Raw genomic sequence first — 20,840 nt, 5'->3', positions numbered from 1 at the left:
TGGAAGTCAAGCCTAGATTGCAGGTGAGAGCTCATTTTCTGTCACATCACCCCCAGTTCGCCAGCATCTCAGAAAAGAAAATGGTGTGAAGCCAGACAGAAAAGAGAAGCCTAAAAGGATGTGGGACTATGCCTCACACTAACCCTATGGCAGGGTTGTGTGTCTCTGTTTTCTTTCCAATTAATGGGACCACAGGGTGGCATAAGCTAAAACACCACCTTCAGAAATAGCATTTCCCTATCAGTTCAATTCAGCTGCTGAGTCGTGTCCAACTCTTTGCAACCCCATGGACTGCAGCATGCCAGGCTTCCCTGTCCATCACCAACTCCCAGAGTCTAGTCAAACTCATGTCAGTCAAATTGGTGCTGACATCCAACTATTTCATCCTCTGCCATCCCCTTCTCCTCCTGCCTTCAATCCTTCCCAACATCAGGGTCTTTCCAAATGAGTCAGTTCTTCGCATCAGGTGGCCAAAATATTGGAGTTTCATCCATAACATCAGTCCTTCCAATGAATATTCAGGACTGATGTCATTTAGGATTGACTGGTCTGACCACCTTGTAGTCCAAGGGACTCCTCAAAGTCTTCTCCAGCACCACAGTTCAAAAGCATCAATTCTTCAGTGCTCAGCTTTCTTCACAGTCCAACTCCCACATGCATACATGACCACAGGAAAAACCATAGCCTTGACTAGAGGGACCTTTGTTGGCCAAGTAGTGTTTCTGCCTTTTAATATGCTGTCTAGGTTGGTCATAACTTTCCTTCCAAGGAGCAAACATCTTTTAATTTCATGGCTGCAGTTACCATCTGCAGTAATTTTCGAGCCCAAGAAAATAAAGTCTGTCACATTTCCCATTGTTTCCCCATCTATTTACCATTAAGTGATGGGAGCAGATGCCATGATCTTCGTTTTTTGAATGTTGAGTTTTAAGTCAACTTTTTCACTCTCCTCTTTCACTTTCATGAAAAGGCTGTTTAGTTCCTTTTTGCTTTCTGCTATGAGGGTGGTGTCATCTGCATATCTGAAGTTATTGCTATTTCTCCTGGCAATCTTGATTCCAGCTTCTGCTTCAACCATTTTTTCTTCTTGAGGATGGTTTTGACCATGGCCACCTATACAGTGTTACAAACCTCCATCCATAGTTCTTTAGGCACTCTGTGTATCAGATCTAATCTAATCTAATCTAATCATAAGGGATTTGATTTAGGTCATACCTAAATGGTCTAGTGGTTTTCCCTATTTTCTTCAATTTAAGTTTTGTTTTGCAATAATGAGTTCATGATGTGAGCCACAGTCAGCTTCCAGTCTTGTTCATTTGACTTACCCTGCTCAGTTAGAGAAAGAATAACAATCTGATTTTGTTGTTGTGTTCTTTGTAGACTGTGAAATTGAAAAAGTTGATCTCGTGTTCCTCATGGATGGTTCAAATAGCATTCATCCAGATGACTTTAGGAAGATGAAGGAATTCTTGGCCTCTGTCATTCAAGACTTTGATATCAGTAACAACAGAGTGCGTATAGGAGCTGCCCAATTCAGCCACACTTACCAGCCAGAGTTCCCCCTGGGAATGTTCATCGGCAAGGAGGAGATCTCATTTCAGATTGAAAACATCAAGCAGATCTTTGGATACACCCACATCGGTGCCGCCCTCCGGCAGGTGGGGCACTACTTCCGGCCGGACATGGGCAGCCGGATCCACGCAGGTACCCCCCAGGTGCTGCTGGTCCTCACGGATGGCCAGTCCCAAGACGAGGTGGCTCAGGCTGCCGAAGAGCTGAGACACAAAGGCATCGACATTTACTCCGTGGGCATCGGGGATGTAGATGACCAGCAGCTCGTTCAGATCACCGGGACCGCCAATAAGAAGCTGACAGTTCACAACTTTGACGAACTGAAGAAGGTCAAGAAGAGGATTGTTCGTAACATCTGTTCCCCCCGGGGTGACAGCAGTGAGTATCCAACAGGTCCCTAGGGTCTCTGCCATCTCTGGGGCTGCGGGGAGAATGCAGATTTGTGCCTGTTGATTTCAAATGGAACCTTTCACAGTTATCAAGTGTTTTCTGTCCCTTGTAGATTGAGACACAGGATGAGCCTCTTGTCAGTTTTCCTCTCCTGGGAGAGTATGCCCTCTTTGTGATGGGAATGCCTCACCTTCTGAAGGTGTGAGGACAAGGCCTGTTTACACTCTGGGTGGTTTCAGAGGCTGAAGAATGTGTTCCCCGAAAACAAACTATTTGACAGATTTGGGTTGCCTAGCAGTGGGGCTGCCAACTGCTGCCACAGGCAGTGAGGGAGTATCTTAGAGTTTAGAGTGTTAATGTGAAACTTCAACGCAGAAGTTGGTAAATATTTTCTTAAAAATTAGCACATTTTGACATTTTTTTCCAACAGATGGAAGAAAAGGTCTTGAAGGAGAAATAACTTTCTATTTTTATAAAAGTCCCCACTGGGTTGGCTGTGATTCTGTATAACTATCTATGGTAAAGAGTAAGCCTAGATTTCCACCAGGGAGAGGAAGGCTACACGGTTGTTAAGAGGCAGCTCTGGAGGTGAGTGGTTAGTGGACTATAAGTGCCCATTTAATAGCCACTTTTTCCTGCACAAGTGGCTTAACTTTCCTAAGTTTAATTTTCTCATCTGTAAAAATAAACCACAAAGCGTCTAGTTCAAATGAAATGAGGAATGCATATTTAACATTACTTTGAATAAACGTGACACCTGGGCTGTCGTCCTCAAGTCACTGCACTTCTGTCTACCATCGACCCATTCGATTCATTCATGGGGTCACCTCTTGCCTTGCCCCCAGCCACTTTAAAGAAGTAAGTGGCCCTCTTCTTGGTGATGAATATGTCCATCCTTGGATAACTCTTCAGACTCCACACTCAGTCAAGTTCACTGTGCTTTCCCTGCTGCAGGCCGATCACCACGACCATTTTAGCTGGTTGGCATTTTAGCTCTCATCCCCCACCTCCTGTGATGCCCCCTCCTCCCAGGCCTTGCCATCTCCTTACTGATCATGGTGTCCAACCTCTCCAGCATGGGCTGGCCAAGGGAGATGGGCCAAAGAGGATCAGGAAAGTTCTTCACTTGATGGTACTTTTCAGAACTCCATTTTCTCAGCAACCCTTGTGTAAACTGGGCCTACTCATGACTGCTTCAAAGACTTCCCCTTCTGCACATTTGTCAGAGGCATCTGTCCCTTGAGGAAAGTGAGCATCTCTCAATTCCAGCTGTTCCCTTATGCCTTCCTCATCTTCGGGGCATCTAGGGATGCCTCCCGCTTTATCTTGGAGAAAGCAATGGCAACCCACTCCAGTACTCTTGCCTGGAAAATCCCATGGATGGAGGAGCCTGGTAGGCTGCAGTCCATGCGGTCACTAAGAGTCGGACACGACTGAGTGACTTCACTTTCACTTTTCACTTTCATGCATTGGAGAAGGAAATGGCAACCCACTCCAGTGTTCTTGCCTAGAGAATCCCAGGGACAGAGGAGCCTGATGGGCTGCCGTCTATGGGGTCACACAGAGTCGGACACAACTGAAGTGACTTAGCAGCAGCAGCCCTCTTTATCTGCTGCTATCTCTTTGCCCCTCCAGGCAGCTTTCTTGGATGGGAGACCAGAGAAGCCCAACACAGCTCTTTCTTATGTGCAGCAGTATCAACTCCATGGGAAACAATTATGTGTCAGTTTCCCCAGGAAACTCTGGAAGTTCCAGCCCCTCAGTGTCGGTGTTCCAGTGTGGGTGCCTCTCCTTTATAGAAGGCAACATTACATCATGTCTCACTCTTTAGAACTTCTTGACCGTATCATCTCCAGGTTGCTTCTCAGAGTGCTTCTCTCTTCACTTAAAGAGAACATTATCTCCTCTCTTTGTGTGTGTGTGTGTGTGTGTGTGTGTGTGCGTGCACTTGTGGGCAGAGACTCATGGCACACCAACTGTCCCCTCCATAAGTCTTCTGGGCTCTAAGCACAAACCTTCCATAAGGCCCAGTGTGTGAACCAAAGTTTAAGAGTCCTGCCATTGGTCAGGACTGTCTATGTAAATTGCACCCCACTTTCCTCCCATACTTTGTAATGTGCCTGGTGACCTCAGCCAAACCTTCCACATGAATTTCCTGTTTCACATGAAATGCCCATTTCCATTTATTCACATCAGGCTGAAAATGATCTTGGAACTATTTAATCTGTCCTTAATAGGGTGAAAGAAAGCCAAGTGGAAAGTCAAAACAGAAGTCATGAATGTATAAATAAATAAGAAAAGTACACTTTAAAGATAATTCAAGTGATTACTGTAACAAACAAGAATGTGTGAGGCCTTTGTGGCCAAGCTGTGGTCTGAGGACTAATGAGGTTGGAATGATAAAGCCTGTGCAAACACGGTGGAGGATACCAGCTCCTCTTGAAAATAAGCTCCCAAATCAAGGGGAATCAGACAGTAGCTTGATGTGTCTCAAAAGAAACCAGATTCAGAGCCTGAACATCCAGCTTTGCTTCTTATTAAAACATGCACCACTTTGGAGTGGTCACTAGCCTTTCTTAGTTTTCTCATTTGTGCAGTTAAATTATTTCTGTTTCTCTGATTGTACTTAGGATTTAGTTTATGGGAAAGGATGGTTAGCTGCATGGAGATATGAGGGAAACATCAGTATTTCTTGTGCCTCTATGGAGGGTCACGCATTTTCAAATATTGTAAATGCATTATCTCATTAACCCCCCAAACTCTCTGTGGTTTGTATTTTCATTCCCATTTACAAATGAGGAAAAGGGAGCTCTAAGGAATATTGGAAGCCCAGCCCAGATTATAGGGAAGGCAACAAAGTAAGCAAACTTCTATGTCTGTCTGATTCCAACACATTTGTGGGTTGTTAAATTTGTTGGTATAGTGGCTGTCTAGGTTATCTGGTGTTCATGTTATAAATATTGTGCTTCAACTATGAAGTGCTGGAACTTATTAAGACATCATGGGTTTATATCTCAAAAGCTTCTGCTATGTAAAGAAGCCACTCCCTGCTAGGCTGTCCCTTCCAGCAGCATAATATAGCACTTGAAACCTGCATGACCTAGCATCACTGGCCACCCAGGAGGTGGTGAAAATAAGGTCGTTCAGTGCAGGGACTCCAGACAGGCCTGGATCTCATTCCCACATGCGAGATCCACAATAGCAACCATGAGACCTCGGGCAAGCCTCTCTAGGCCACAGCATCTTCTTCTGCAAAACGAGTATTAGAAGCATTTCTGCTTATTCTGTGTGTCATAGGGACACATGAGGAATGCATGAGAACAAGCTCGTGTAAATATTCAGTGAGTCTTAGTAACTCTCAGCGTATTGCCAAAGGTATCTTGAAGTAATTTTATAAGTCCAGGTGCATGGAGTGATAGAGTAGTTAAGTTCACAAAAGGACAGTTTGCCAAGAGTTCCTTGGCTCAGCAACTTTAATTGTTTAGCAGTTCAGAGCTATATTTCAATTTACTGCCTCAACATACACCAAATTCCCCTAAGCAACTAAACTGAACTCTGTTTTCTTATCTTTATCCATGCTAATCTCCTGATTTTTCTTGGAGTCTGCCTGTTCTAACCACCCAGAGGAGGCCCCCAGCAGTTTTCAGGATATGGACCTGCTGCCTTTTCTGGCATGGAGCCATGACTAGGTAGCAAAAGAGTCGAGAGTACCTCTCGTCTTTCACATCAAGGAAGATGAGTCAAAAAGGACATTCAACCAAAGGCCAGTCTGATAAGGACGAAGTAGACACACCTTCAGGAACTGACTCAACGAATATGGGAAATATAAGAAAAAATTGATGGTCATTTCCAACTTTTCTTGATAAGGATCTCTAGGTCCCTGTCTTACTGGGGTTCTCTAGGAAGCAGAGCTTGAAGCACAGTTTATGTGGCAGTACTCCAGTGGGAGTACAGTCCCGGGGAAGCAAGAATGAGTGATACAAGAAAGAAGAAAGTAAATATGAGCTGTGTGTTACCAAGCTCACTACAGCTTCTGAGAAGGCATCACTGGTATGCTGGTCCTGCAGAAGGTCACCCGGGAAGCCCGGAAACACTGCACAGACCAGCCAATCGGGGGAAGAAGAGCCGCTTATCTATTGGTTTTTTCCCACCTTCTGCCTTTCACTGGCCACAGTTCACCCCCATGGAGAGCTGCTCTCCCACACTACAGAACTGTGTTATCCAGCCCTTTGGAAAGTCAGACACAGGAGCGGCAGTGTGTTGAATCTGTGGCTGAAGTAGTGGAAGGGGCCAGAGCTCTCATGAGTTCAGTTGGGTTGGACATGGGTTAGACCAGTCATTGAAGACCTACTGCAGGGAGGCGGTGTCAAACCCTACCCAAGACACACTGTGTGGGAGAGCCAGCAGTGGTGCCGCCGGGGATCTCCAGGGGACAAGTGTCCAGCTCCTGTGTGTATGTGCGGATAGCAGGTCTTGGAGGTATACAAACTAGGTCTTTACCTAACTGTGGGCGTCCCTGGTGGCTCAGCTGGTAAAGAATCCGCCTGCAAAGCAGAGACCTGGGTTTGATCCCTGGGTTGGGAAGATCCCCTGGAGAAGGGAAAGGCTACCCACTCCAGTATTCTGGCCTGGAGAATTCCATGGACTGTATAGTCCATGGGGTCGCAAAGAGTCGGACATGACTGAATGACTTTCACTTTTACTTCACTTACCTAATTATATTTTCTAGATCTTTCTTTCTCTTTTTTTCATCTAAGATATCCCCTTCTTGTAAATCTCCAACAAAATTTTTCTCTCATCCCAGCTAATAACCAACAGCCCAACTTTGTGCTTAAAATAAGTGTTTTCTCCAGAATCTGTATTCTAATCTTATTAATATACCCTACTATCTTGACCATATTTCTTTCTTTTTTAAAAAATTTTATTGAAGTAGAGTTAATTTATAATGCCGTCTTAATTTCTGTTGTACAGCAAAGTGATTCAGTTGTACATATATATTCTTTTTCATATTATTCTTCATTATGGTTTATGATAAAATATTGAATAGAATTCCCTGTGCTACACAGTAGGGCTTTGTTGCTTTTCTATTTATGTATATGGTAGTTTGTATCTACTAATCCAACTTGTCTCTCCCCTATCCCCATCCCTCTTTGGCAATCATAAGTTTTTCTCTATGTCTGTGAGTCTGTTTCTTAAATAAGTTCATTTGTTGGACAGTGTTTCTTAATACTAAAACTCTGCCATCATTAATTCCAATTAAGGACTTTCTTTATAAGTCAGATAATTAAAATCAGCTTTGGGGTTTGGCAGGGAATCAGGAGACCATTACTGTCTTGCCCAATCCTTTCTTTTCCCTGTTCTTTTGTACTTTTATCTTGAAATATATAATCTTCTTATTTTTATAGACAAGAAAATAGAGAGGTGAAGAGAGGTGAAGAGATCTGGCACAAGTGGTTCAGTAGTAACACAGTAGTGACCTGTACAGTACTGAAACTAAAGTCTGCCTCCCCACTCCAGGGCTCCTCGCTGCTAGTTGTCAGATTCTCAGAACCCTGGTTTATTTGTTTTTACCGCCCTTGGTAGCCAGTCCTCACCCCCTTTTGATTCCCACTCCCATCCACTTTTAGCCTTCTTCCTAGCCCACTTCCAAAATCGTCTCTGCCTCCTCTTGCTAGCTCTGAAGGGCTCTTGATTTGAGGGCAGACATCTCTGTAGAGTCTGCAAGGTCATTCCATGACAGCCCACTTGACTTATATGATCCACTCTCTCTGATTGTATTTAGGCATATGACTGCCCCCTCTGGACTGTTCCCCAAATTCCATTTCTTTGATCACATTATCATGGACTCATTCATCAATCTGAATTAGTTAAATAAACACCAGGAACTTATTTACTAGAGTTTGTAATTTTAGTAATCTAGGTAAAAAGCTAAAATACTCCATTTTTCAAGAGGACAGTTCCTAGGAACACTCAGTGATGACATTTTGGCATCTTTGTTTTTTCACAAGAGAGTGTTTTCCTTGAAGGCAGTAATGTGTTCTAGTAATTCAGTGGTTTTCTGTTCAGGGATTAAATCATCAAAATCATTCCTTTAGGGGTTTTTCTTTTTTTAATTTATTTTTCTAAACAACTTTCTGTTTTCAAATGTTTTTCCCTTATAATTATAATTTAATATTTGTTGAATGACCTCAGTTGATACGTAGCATGAAATGAATTTCCTCTTTTGGACTATTAACATTTCCACAACATGTTTCAGCTATTTAAGTGACTCTTCATAGCTTCTTCAGTGGACACATTGGGATCTTTCAGACCTTTGTTATAGAATCATCTAGATTTTATAGATGCTGGGGGAAAAAAAAACCCCACTTTAGGTTGTGAAAGAGTGATTCTGAGCCTTTGCACTATTCACATCCTCTTCCTTGTTTTCCAGCTTTATAACTGGGATGGAAACAAGAATTCCAAGTCTCATGATTCAACCATGACATACAAGCCAAATGAAGTTCTTTATTGGTCTAATACAATATGCTTTTCCCTTGAATCCTAGATTGCTTTGTGGACGTTGTGGTGGGATTTGACATCTCAACTCAGCAGAATGGGCAGACTTTGCTCGAAGGCCAGTCCTGGATGGAAACCTATCTTCAAGACATCTTACGTGTCATCAGCTCCCTCAATGGGGTAAGCTGTGAGGTGGGCACGGAGACTCAGGTTAGTGTGGCTTTTCAAGTGACCAATGCTGCAGAAAAATATTCCCCCAAGTTTGAGATCTACAGTGAAAACATCCTGAACAGCTTGAAGGATTTAACAGTTAAAGGACCGTCTCTTCTCAACGCAAACCACTTGAGTTCTCTGTGGGATGCGTTTCAGAATAAGTCAGCTGCTCGGGGAAAGGTAACTTAGTTTTATTTTATTTATTGGTTTTTGGTTGCAGTGACTTCCTTTTCACTCATTTTTCTTTTTTGAATACTCTCCTAGGTGGCCCTCTTATTTTCAGATGGATTGGATGATGATGTTGAAAAACTTGAACGAAAATCTGATGAACTTAGAAAAGAAGGTACCACACAAATGGGGAGGGCTGGGAAACGAGTGTTGGCGAACTTTGAATCTCAAAACTGAGTCCTGGCTCTTACATTTGCAGACTCTCAGATAGCACTTAATTTGCAGCCTCTCCACTCTGAATGTGCTTGGGAGGGCAAGCAAGCTCTCACAACATTTTGGCATCTACTTTTTCCCTCCTGCCCATATGAAATAGCACTGAATGCAGTGTCTTATCCTTTCTCTCGTATTACTTTATTTTTTCTTCCTAAGCTTTCCTGGAGTATGTTCCTGCCTCCCTTGCCCCATGCTATCTAATATTTCTATGTCTTAAGTGCCAGCAGAAGTGAACCATGTACGTTTCTGCTTGACTAAGGAATGAGAGGGTTGGACGATTTTCTTCTAACACTCTTAAAGTTTTCAGAGTTCCAAGCGTTGGTGGACAAGTTTACTCATGTCTTGGGACTTCGTAATCAGTTCCTTCTCTCAGATGACAGATTGACCAACTATGGTGTTAATGAGTTTTTCAAGCTCTGGCACCAGGCTTTTGGCTTTAGGAACCAATGCTCAGTCTGATTTATTGGCTATTTGTACTAAACTATGGATCAGTGGAAGGAAAATGCACTCACATGTTTTGGTTTGACTAAGAATAGAAACAGATTTTTGTAAGTGGATGTTACTGGTACCCCACCCAGACCCCCTTACAGACAGGCTCCCTCATCATCCAGCTGCTATGAGCACTGGCTGCTCACATGTTACTCACAGGTTCCCCCTCTCTCTGAGGAACTGCCCTTCACCAACCTTGCCTGGAAGGTTACTCCCTGTCCCCATCTTTGGGCAGCAGGTGGAGTGCAGAGACTTGGATGCCAATTGTGTGGTGTAACTCTGGCTCCGGAGTTCCCCACGGGATCAGGCTGAAGCTAGACTTTAGCTGAAACACTGTCTTGCTCAGCTCCTTCTCCAGCCTGACCCTGCTTATCTTTGTTCCCTTCTTCAGAGAGTGCTTCCTCAATAAATCATGGGCATCTAAATGGCTATCTAAGGCTCTGCGTTGAGGGCATCTGACCTGTCTCTCTGGTTAACTATTAGAGGTGGATTGAAAGTGAAAGTGTTAATCACTCAGTCATGTCTGACTCTTTGCAACCCCATGGACTATAGCCTGCCAGGCTCCTCTGTCCATGGGATTCTCCAGGCAAGAATACTGGAATGTGTTGCCATTACCTTCTCCAGGGGATCTTCCCGACTCAGGGATCGAACCTGAGTCTCTCATGTCTCTTGCATTGCAGGCAGATTCTTTACCACTGAGCCACCATTAGATTTTGTCTTTTCACTGGTTCTTATTCCTCCATCTTAAACAGATTGCAAAGTTCACTGAAGTCACAGCTGAAGGGTAAGGGTTTTATTTTTATTGTATTTACTAAAGCTATTTCTCTTTATTCTATCGTCTTGGCCTTTATTCTTGATCTGAAGAGGAAATATGAATGAAGACTGAGATCAGGAAAGGTGGATAGGAAAGGCTTTTTCAATTTCAGCTTTTCTTTTGTGGGAGATGTACCTTTGCAGACAAAATCACAGTTTTATCCAGAAAGTTTCTCTTGGAACACCCAGGTTTCTAAGACTGATCTTCTTTCTTCCAACTCCTGAGGAAAACTGGTAAATGAGTTTTAACTTCAGAAGCTAGATTTTGAATATCCTCAGAAATTTAGAATCTTTTTCCAGTATTCAAAATCAACTGTATTTCCAAATGCTGACAGTGAAAAAGTGGAAAACAAAATTTAAAAAGCCATTTGCAATGTACACATGACAGGAAGTGCCAAGGTATATATTTAACAAAATATAGTTGTCTATTTGCTGAAAATTATTAAAACAATGATAAAGAAGACTGAATACGGTTAAATGTCAATTCTCTCCAAACAGATCTATAGATTCAGTTAAGTCACAATCAAAATCAAAGCAGGGTATTTGTTAATATACAAAAAAAAAAAAGGTTCAAAATATATGTGGAAATGTAAAGGACCCAAAATAGCCCCAACAACTTTGAAAAAGAGGTAAAGGTTGGAGGACTCACACTAGCTACAGCCTTTCAGTGGGAAAGATAAAAGGGTGTGGGTCACAATGTTCTTTGAAAGGTGTTGAATGTCTCCCACTTGGAACAGAGAGCACCTCTGGCTGTGAACTCCCACATTTCACGTAGATGCTGAGTTGATGCTGAGCCCTTGATCTGTTCAGCCTGGAGAGCCTCTCTAACTTGAGGCCCAGACTCTGTACATGTAAACTGAGCCATCACCGTGGAACAAGAGGAGACCAGGAGAAAAGGATCCTCAGGGATGGATATCACTTTATAACCAACACATGTAGATTGGGGTTTGAATCTGTTTTTTCACTTTAAAAAATCCAGTACTCTAGAATCTACTCAGTGATTCTTTATTCTCGCAACTTTTGAAAGCTTCTTTTTCTTAATTCATTTTTTAAGAATTCAAAACACTCTGTTTAAGATCATATGGACCAGATGAGTCCAGAAAGATCGGGATTGGAGTCCTCTGTCCTGAGAAAAGTGAAAGTGAAAGAAAGTGAAATCACTCAGTCGTGTCTGACTCTTTGCAACCCCATGGACTATAACCTGCCAGGCTCCTCTGTTCATGGGATTTTCCAGGCAAGAGTACTGGAGTGGGTTGCCATTTCTTTCTCCAGGGGATCTTCCCGACACAGGGATCAAACCCAGGTCTCCAGCATTGCAGGCACATGCTTTACCATCTGAGCCACCAGGCAAACCTGAGTTACAAATTATAGTTACATGCGTATTTCCTGCAAATCAACAACCCCGTGGTTCTCATAACTCTTAAACTTCTACCTTTCTTGGAACTTACAAGAAATATCGGATGTGAGATCTTTTCGCCTTCTAGATAGGCCCACTGGCACGCCTCCTTTTGATCATTAGACACGAGTTGATGAACCTGGTGCTCTTTGTGGCCTCTCCCAGCCCCGATCCCGCTTCTCCCCATCATTCTCACTCTTGGAAGTGACCTGTCTTTGTTTGCTTGAGACAAACCAGAGACTGTCAGCACTCAAGCCAGGAGAGTTCTGGCAAACCAGGACAGGTTAGGCACCCTATTCTTTGGTATTTCTTCCTTTATTTCGTGTCAGCAACCACATTGTTTGCTGTTGTAGAACTTGAGCCTCCCCACTGTATCCCTGAAACTGTTCTCTTTACTCTCCTTTTCCTCTCAAAATCACATAGAAACTTCTATAAGAAAGCACTCTTGACTCTGCCACGTCCTTGGAATATTCTTTATCTATTCTGATCCACTGGTTTTCAAGTCTCATCCAAAGAATTCTTCACCTATCCCTAGTAAAGTGAGAAAAGGTATGCCAAATAGTTATGTTTTCATAAAACTGAATTTATCCAACTTTAGGACTGGCCTTTATTATTATGTCTTTAATACATTTTTGTTATTAAAATGTCCTTTGAGTGTAAGCTTTGGAGTCGTGCTGTTGGATGAAAACCTTTGCTCATCTGTAAAATAGAGGTGTAATCACACTTACCTGTAATGTTGTATTTATATCTTAAAAATTAGGTAATGCATGTAAAGCACTTAGCCAACGTCTAGGCACATAGTAATTATCAATAAATGAGAGCGCAGTTGTTGCATGGTTACCTCCACCCTAATGATTGCCCGGCTTAGTACCATCACCATTTAATGTCCTTACTTTATAAAATAAGTCAACACTTTCTTAGTCTCTAAAAGTCCTCTTTGAAATATGTTGATCTATAAACTTCCAGAGTCTATGAGTCACAGCTCTGGTTGGTTATATGACATTTGCTTCTAATTGCCTTACAAGAGACCTTTAACTGTCTCTTGTACATGTAATTCCAACCAGATTGTCATTTAGAGTTACGCTTCTCAAGCTTTAATGTGAATCACCTGGAGATTTTATTAAAAGATAGATTCTGATTCTGCGGGTCTGGATGGGGCCTGAAGTTCTGCATTTCTGATAAGCTTCCAGATGAAGACCCCACTACTTCTCCAAGGACCTCCCTTTCAAGTGGCAAAAATTAAGAATACTTACTTTCCTGACATATGAATTCCTCTGTGCTTTAGTATGCTCTGTGGATTCCTTATTGCTGCTACTAAATATAGTTGACTTACAATGTGCTGGTTTGTGGTATCGTGCAAAGTGATTCAGATGTGGAGGTGCAGTCCTTTTCAAATCCTTTCCCACCGTGGTCCATTACAGAGTACGGGATACAGTTCCGTGTGCTGTGTAGTAGGCCTTTGTTGTCTATTTTACGTATGGTAGTTTTGCCTGCTAATCCCAAAGTCCTAATTTATCCTAATTTATCCTTATTTATCCCTCCCACCTCCTCTCCCCTCTGGTGACCATAAATTCGTTTTCTGTGTTTGTGACGACTCAAGCGTAGAGTCTGCTTTGTTTTGTGAATAAGTTCGTTTGTGTCGTAGTGTAGATCCCACAGATAAGTGATATCATATGGTATTTGTCTTTCTCTTTCTGACTTCTCTCAGTACCATAATCTCTAGGTCCATTCATGTAGCTGCAAATGGCATTATTTCATTCTTTCTTTTATGACTGAGTAATATATATACGATATGTATCCCACTTCTTTATCCATTCGTCTCTTGATGGATATTTAGTTTGCTTTCATGTCTTGACTATGGTGAAGAGTACTGCTGTGAACATTGGGGTGCGTGTATCTTTTTGACTTATAGTTTTGTCTGGATATATGCCCAGGAATGGAATTGCTGGGTCATGTGATAGCTCTGTTTATAGGTTTTTGAAGAACCTCCATAATGTTTCTGTAGTGGCGGCATTTACATTCCAACCACCAGTGTAGGAGGCTTCCCTTTTCTCTGTGGAGTCTTTTAAACTCACTATTTTACTTTAAGTCACCAGAGACCTCAAGGATCTGTTATAATTTATTATATAAATTATTCTCCGCTCTAGTTTTGAAAAATGGAAATTCTTTCATTCGCTAGTGATGACTCTGTCACTTGTCGGTTTTACAGTGTGTGGTTGGGGAGAGTGAATGAGGGTAAAATGAGTGTTCCTCTTGCAACCGGCTTCCTGGAATGGCAACTCTCATACCTATGCAAAGAGCGTAAAGGAGCCCTACTCTGCTTAACTGGAGAACTGTTGACTGTTGGCTAGGCCTGAATGCCCTCATCACTGTTGCTCTGGATGGACCCACCAGTTCCAGCGACCTGGCTGATCTTCTGTACATTGAATTTGGGAAAGGATTTGAGTACAGGACGCAGCTCACTCTTGGGACCAGGGATCTTGGGAGCCAATTGTCAAAGCACCTGGTGAGTCACTCAGAAAAGGCTCATGAGTTTAAATTTTCTATTTGTTTTGTATATAGGGTTCATATTTAGGCTAATGAATGTGAACTAATTTTGTTCATTTGGGAGTAGAACCAGGCTTTTCTGATTTTGTGAAAAGCCAAAATGAAGGGGTGTTTTGAAAGAAACATCGTATCGTCGTATTGTAGAGCAATGTCAAAGCATGTTTCTTTTTGTTATTGTTCTCTATTTGTTTATCAAAGTATAGTTTATTTAGATTGTATTAATTTCAGGTTACAGCAAAGTGATTAAGTTATAAATGTATATATATATATATATATATATATATATGGATATATATGGATATATATATACACATATTCTTTTTCCAATTCTTTTCCCTTATAGGTTATTATAAAGTATTGACTATAGTTCCCTGTGCTATACAGTAGGTCCTTGTTGGTTATCTATTTTATATATAGTAGTATGTTTATGTTAATCCCAAACTCCTTATTATCCTTCCCCCACAACTTTCCCCTTTGGTAACCATAAGTTTCTTTTCTATGTCTGAAAGCATGTTTAATTTATATGCGTAGCCAAGAGAAAAAGAAGAAGGAAGAAACTAAATAGCACCTATAATCCTGCCCAAATTGCAGTCAATAAATATGCCACCAAAGGGTGTCTGAGCTGTAAGAGTGACTTGGCTGATCCCCCAGTCAGCCAGTTTTCACATTCCTTGCAGATACTAAATGCCAAAATTCACCACACTGAATATGATTCTGCTGTTTAAGATATGTGTTTTTTTTCTGCAAATGGCCTGTGAATAGAGCTGATTCCATAGAGTTCAACTGAAAAAAGAACATCTGTTCCAATCTTGGAAGAAAAACTAGTGATGTGATGATGGACCTCCCATGTCATACTTTACGATGGAAAGATGTTTAAAGGTTGTCTTGACTGATGGAAATTTTTGCCTTATGATCTATCTATTTTTAGAACCTAATCCCTAAATAAGATGCATCACAATCCTTTTTCTTTTAGAAATATACAAGAATTCAAACTAGCTTGGTGAAGGTTTTCAAGTTATCTATGACTAGTTTCACCTTTAATGAGAGACTGAAAATTTGCAATTTGCTTATAATTTATAAAATCTGTAATCAGCATATCAAGACACTTCCCAGTAAGGTGCTGGCTCCTGCTACTTTTTGTTTTATAATTAAATTTATTTATTTTTGGTGGTGGTTTAGTGGCTAAGTTGTGTCCGACTCTTGAGACCCCATGGACTGTATGTAGCCCACCAGGCTCCTCTGTACATGGGATTCTCCAAGCAAGAATACTGGAGTATGTTGCCATTTCCTTCTCCAGGGGATCTTCCCAACCCAGGGATCAAACCCAGTCTCCCGCTTTGCAGGTGGATTCTTTGCCATCTGAGCCATCAGGGAAGCTCTATTTATTTTTAATTGAAGGATAACTGCTTTACACTCCCGTGGTGGTTTCTGCCAAATGTCAATGTTAAATCAGCTATGGGCATGCCTCTGTCCTCTCCCTCTTAAACCTCTCTCCCCACCCCACCCTTCCAGGTTGTTATAGAGCCCTGATTTGAGTCCCCTGAGTCATAGAGCAAATTCCCATTGGCTATCTAGATTACATACGATAATGCATATGTCTCCATGTTAACTCTCTCCATACATCCCACTGTCTCCTTTCTTGCCTTCTGCCCACGTCCATAAGTCTGTTCTGTATATCTGTGTCTCTATTGCTGCTGCTGCTATTAAGTCACTTGAGTCGTGTCTGACTGTGTGACCCCATACACGGCAGTCCACCAGGCTCCCATTCCTGGGATTCTCCAGGCAAGAATACGGAGTGGGTTGCCATTTCCTTCTCCAATGCATGAAAGTGAAAAGTGAAAATGAAGTCACTCAGTCGTGTCCGACTCTTCACAACCCCATGGACTGCAGCCTACCAGGCTCCTCCGTCCATGGGATTTTCCAGGCAAGAGTACTGGAGTGGGGTGCCATCGCCTTCTCCGACTGATGCTCTGCAAATAAATCCATCAGTATCATCTTTCTAGATTCTATATATATGCATTAATAAATGATATTCGTTTTTCTCCTCTGACTTAGTTCACTCTGTATAATAGGCTCTAGGTGTATCCACCTCACTAGAAGTGACTCAAATGCATTCCTTTTTATGACTGAGTAATATTCTATTGTATATACATACGACAGCTTCTTTATCCATTCTCCTGCTACCTTCTGACAATAGATCTCGCATATAGATATTTAAACAGTGTGTTCAGTGTAGTAACCATGTAAAAATAATTGCTTAGAGAATATCATCTCTAAGCATCTCTTGGCTTCCCTGGTGGCTCAGACGGTAAAGCGTCTGCCTGCAATGTGGGAGACCTGGGTTCGATTCCTGGGTTGGGAAGATCCCCTGGAGAAGGAAATGGCAATCCACTCCAGCACTCTTGCCTGGAAAATCCCACGGATGGAGGAGCTTGATAAGCTACAGTCCATGGGGTCGCCAAGAGTTGGACATGACTGAGCGACTTCACTTCACTTCAGTGTAGTAACCATGTAAAAATAATTGCTTAGAGAATACAGAAGTTTTCTTGTAACTTAATATGGAAGTTTTGCTGTAATTCCTTTCTGCATGGGAAAATGGTGTCTATTTTACAAAATTTTTTTCTGTCTCTGAAATTTGTAATTTAAAATTGGTAATTCATAGAGGGAGGAAGTTATTCTTCAAACGAGGTTATCAGTTTTTAGATGTCACATAAATGCAATACTGTATAAGAAATGTTTAATTTTGGAAATAGCCCATTTTAATGTTAATAGTAAAATATGCTGTAGGATGTTAGTGATCCAAAGAAAATTGATATCATCTAACATGAAATCACAGAATCCATTTTGTTGTTGTTGTTTGGTTTCACACATTTCAAGTTTTATTGGGTTTTCTGAGGTTTATGGGGCGGGGGGGAAACAGAATTTTCCAATATCAGAAAAGAAACAGTATATAAAAAGAAACAATTTAGAGGAGAAATTGTGAAATGGTTATAACAAAATATTTTCATTTTTCATCACACTAGAATTTTGATGGGAAACTTCTCAACACAAAGATTGATTCTACCCCACTGAGGCAAATCACAGTATTTACCGCAGACAGAAGTTTCCTTAAAGTAAATATTATGGGTTAATTGTTCTCCAGGCAAGAATACTGCAGTGGGTTGTCAGTCCCTTCTCCAGGGGATCTTCCTGACCCAGGAAGTGAACCAGAGGGGATCTTCCTGACCCAGGAACTTAACCTGGGTGGCCTGCTTTGCAGGCAGATTCTTTACCAACTGAATCACCAGAGAAGCCCCCAAATGTGATGGACTATGTCAGTTTTTCAGGGGATGACTAACTAGGTCCAGGATGAAACTCACTCAGATTTTTTAAATATATAACATGCTTTTTATCCAGAGTAAAAAAACGTAACCAGAGTATAAAATCTCTTCATATGCCCACCCTCTACAGCAAGTGCTTCTGAATGTTGAACACATAATTGGTGTCTTTGAAATCCTGTCCCACACAAACTGTGCTAGAAGTGCTGACCATTGAACTCCATGCCAAGCAATGTGACAATGGACAGTGTCTAAATTCTCCAGCATACAAATATTTCACAAAACAGGAAAAGGGAAAAAAAAAAAAAAAACCAGCATGTATTCTTTTTATTGAACAAACTATTAGGGGCAGAATTATACAGGGTAATTAACAATACCATGGTCAATGTGGGCACAGGAGAGCCCATTAATAAATTAGTGTGCAGTGAGTTGGATGTGGCAAAACTGATGCTTTTTTGAGAACACAAAAACATCTTTGAGGTTATTCTGAATTCGTCATATGGTGGAGAATGAAGATCACAGAAGGAAAGATGAAAGGTAAAGCCTGTCTCCCTCATCCTCTCTAGAGCACCTTGAGCTTGTGTGTGAGTGTGACTGGGCAGTGATACCACCAAATGTAACGTATTCCTACCCTCCTCAAGGTCAATGTTGCGGAAAGGACGTGCTGCTGTTTATTCTGCAAGTGCATTGGAGGAGATGGCACAAGGGGAGACCCTGGACCAGCAGGGAAAACGGTGATTTTAGTTGCAATAGTGGCTCATTTTATTTGAATATAGTATGTTTTTCAGAAACAGGTTTAGGTAAAAATAAGGGCTCCTAGGTAGAGCCTTTGAGGTAACCATTTATCATACTGCTTATATGTCAAATTAGATAGGCTTCTTCTTGGTTTTCTAAATTGGAGTCTTAAAAAAACAAAAAACAAAAAAACCTTTTTATAAAAGCATCAAGAGAAAAACTGCTGATGAGATGTCCCTGGCAGTCCAGTGGTTATGAGTCCATGCTTCCACTGAGGGAGTGTAGTTTTGACCTACATGCCAGGCGGAACAGCCAAAAGGAAAAAAAGAGAAAGAGAGGGAGAGAAACTGCCTAGACTGTTGATTATCCAGTGTCCTGGCAGTGATGACAAGATGCAGAAAAACCAACTGGGATCTCTTATGTTGAATAATGAAAGCTTCCTAAATACTAAGGAGTCAATTTAATTTCTGTTTTTAATGGCTGCAGAGTTATTTAAATCAGATAGGGAATAAGTTGTGTAGTCTGCTGAAAAGCTAGATCAGATCACCCTGTCACAGCAAGAGATGCCAAGATGTTTCATTCAGCTCTACCCAGACAAAAATACTGCCATAAATATATAAGTAAAAACAGACCAAGTCTGAAAACAGTAACTAACAACAGATTCATGTATTTCCTAACCCAAAGAAGTTAATGTACCCTTACGTGAAAATATGATTTGGGCTTTGAGGAAATGTTCAAATATGCACAAACATACCATAGATGTGTTTAAAATTTTCAGTCCTACTTATTTACACATGTGTTTGATTTTGGATAACTTATAGATAGCACTGTAACTTCCAAATCACCATGGCTGTCTCTCTGAAGAAAGTTTTTGGGCTAATTATTTCCTGAGTGCTTTGATTTCATGTACAGAGAATGGTAGAATTTTTTTAAACAGGTATCAGGAAAAATGGAAAGAAATATGTGTGGTCTATTTTACATGTAGCATAAATCCTCAAAAAGAATTTTTAATGAGAAGAGGATAATTCTAGCCTGTCAGGGGCAAATATAGCTGTGTTCATAGAATGTTTGTCTAGGAAAAAAACTCCAGCTCTATAAACTCCAGCTCTAAACCCCAGAGAGAGCTATGGAAAATGTTTCTCACACACCCACCCTTGAGTGATCTGGATACTTGTCTCAAAATTCCATTATTTTTATGTGTGTAAATGTAGCTTAGGTTGGGGGGGGGGAGGCTGTATTTTGCAAACTCATACTATTCTACATAAAGTAAAACTGTGAAGTTGAGGAATTCTTGCTTGATTACCTCTGAGTTTTGGTCTATGGAGTGCTAATGTATCCTTCCTTTCCTTATTCCCAGGGACTTCCAGGTTTTAAAGGCAGTGAAGGCTACCTGGGAGAGGAAGGCACTGCTGTAAGTCAAGGTTTTTCCAGCTCCATTTATTCCTAAGAACATATCTATGCTATGAAAGCATTTGTATCATTTCAGAAGGAAGCAAGAAAAGTTCTAAGGATTCACTCGCAAAGTTTGAGGTTTTTCCAGGTCACCAATGTTTTATTAACTTACTGTCCCCTCTTGGACTATCCACCAACACTGTATAATCAACTCAATGAAAAACTTCTCTTTTTCACTGCTGCTGCCGCTGCTGCTAAGTCGCTTCAGTCGTGTCCGACTCTGTGCAACCCCATAGACGGCAGCCCACCAGGCTCCCCCATCCCTGGGATTCTCCAGGCAAGAACACTGGAGTGGGTTGCCATTTCCTTCTCCAATGCATGAAAGTGAAAAGTCAAAGTGAAGTTACTCAGTCGTGTCTGACTCCTAGCTCTTTTTCACTAGGAGAGTCAAATCACTGCCATTTCCCCCTTCCATTCTGCATGAGTAAACCCACTCACCACACTGCTTGTCTAGGACCTTGCCCTTTCTTGAACCTATTCATCCATTTATCTTTCCTTCCTTCTTTCCCTCCTTCCTTCCATCCATACATTTAATAAGTGTATATTAACCATCTTACAATTTATCACATTACTTATCAAAGACCTCATCATAAATACACTCATCATTCATTTAACAGATACATCTTAAGGTATCTTTCCATGTGCCAGGCACACTGCTAGACCACAGAAATAAAAATAAAGAAAAAAAAAGATCGATCCTATCTCAGGCAAATTCCAGACTATTGGAAAGACACATGAGAAGCAGTAGGTCTAGGTGTTATACACGAGAACTCTGCTCGAGGTATACGAGGTGCAATGCGATAGAGTGTGGAAGTGCAAATACTGAACCGCCTCAGGTGACAGCCTGAGAGGAAGGCTGCAGACAGGGGGTAATGCTTGGGTGGCATCTGAGGACAGATAGAACTTTCTCCAGGCTAAAGGGGGAAGAATATTCTACTACAGGGAGAACAGTGTGATCAAGGGTGTGTAACTGAGTCAGA

The 20,840-nt window shown here is 41.5% G+C and overlaps 1 protein-coding gene across 2 annotated transcripts in view; it reads left to right on the top strand.

Moving 5' to 3' along the window:
• LOC109563454 (collagen alpha-6(VI) chain-like) overlaps positions 1–20,840 on the top strand; it is a 177,985-nt gene that overhangs the window by 75,330 nt on the left and 81,815 nt on the right. For both annotated transcript variants that reach the window (XM_070796948.1, XM_070796944.1), the window contains exons 8-13: positions 1,381–1,950; positions 8,507–8,850; positions 8,935–9,013; positions 14,161–14,315; positions 18,315–18,407; positions 19,766–19,819. In XM_070796948.1, coding sequence (XP_070653049.1) covers positions 1,381–1,950; positions 8,507–8,850; positions 8,935–9,013; positions 14,161–14,315; positions 18,315–18,407; positions 19,766–19,819 — 1,295 coding nt within the window. The remainder of the gene's footprint in view (positions 1–1,380; positions 1,951–8,506; positions 8,851–8,934; positions 9,014–14,160; positions 14,316–18,314; positions 18,408–19,765; positions 19,820–20,840) is intronic.

This window comes from Bos indicus, chromosome 1, assembly GCF_029378745.1.
Source record: "Bos indicus isolate NIAB-ARS_2022 breed Sahiwal x Tharparkar chromosome 1, NIAB-ARS_B.indTharparkar_mat_pri_1.0, whole genome shotgun sequence".
In the NCBI taxonomy this organism is placed as follows: Eukaryota; Metazoa; Chordata; class Mammalia; order Artiodactyla; family Bovidae; genus Bos; species Bos indicus.
This window is presented reverse-complemented; position numbering and strand designations above follow the sequence as displayed.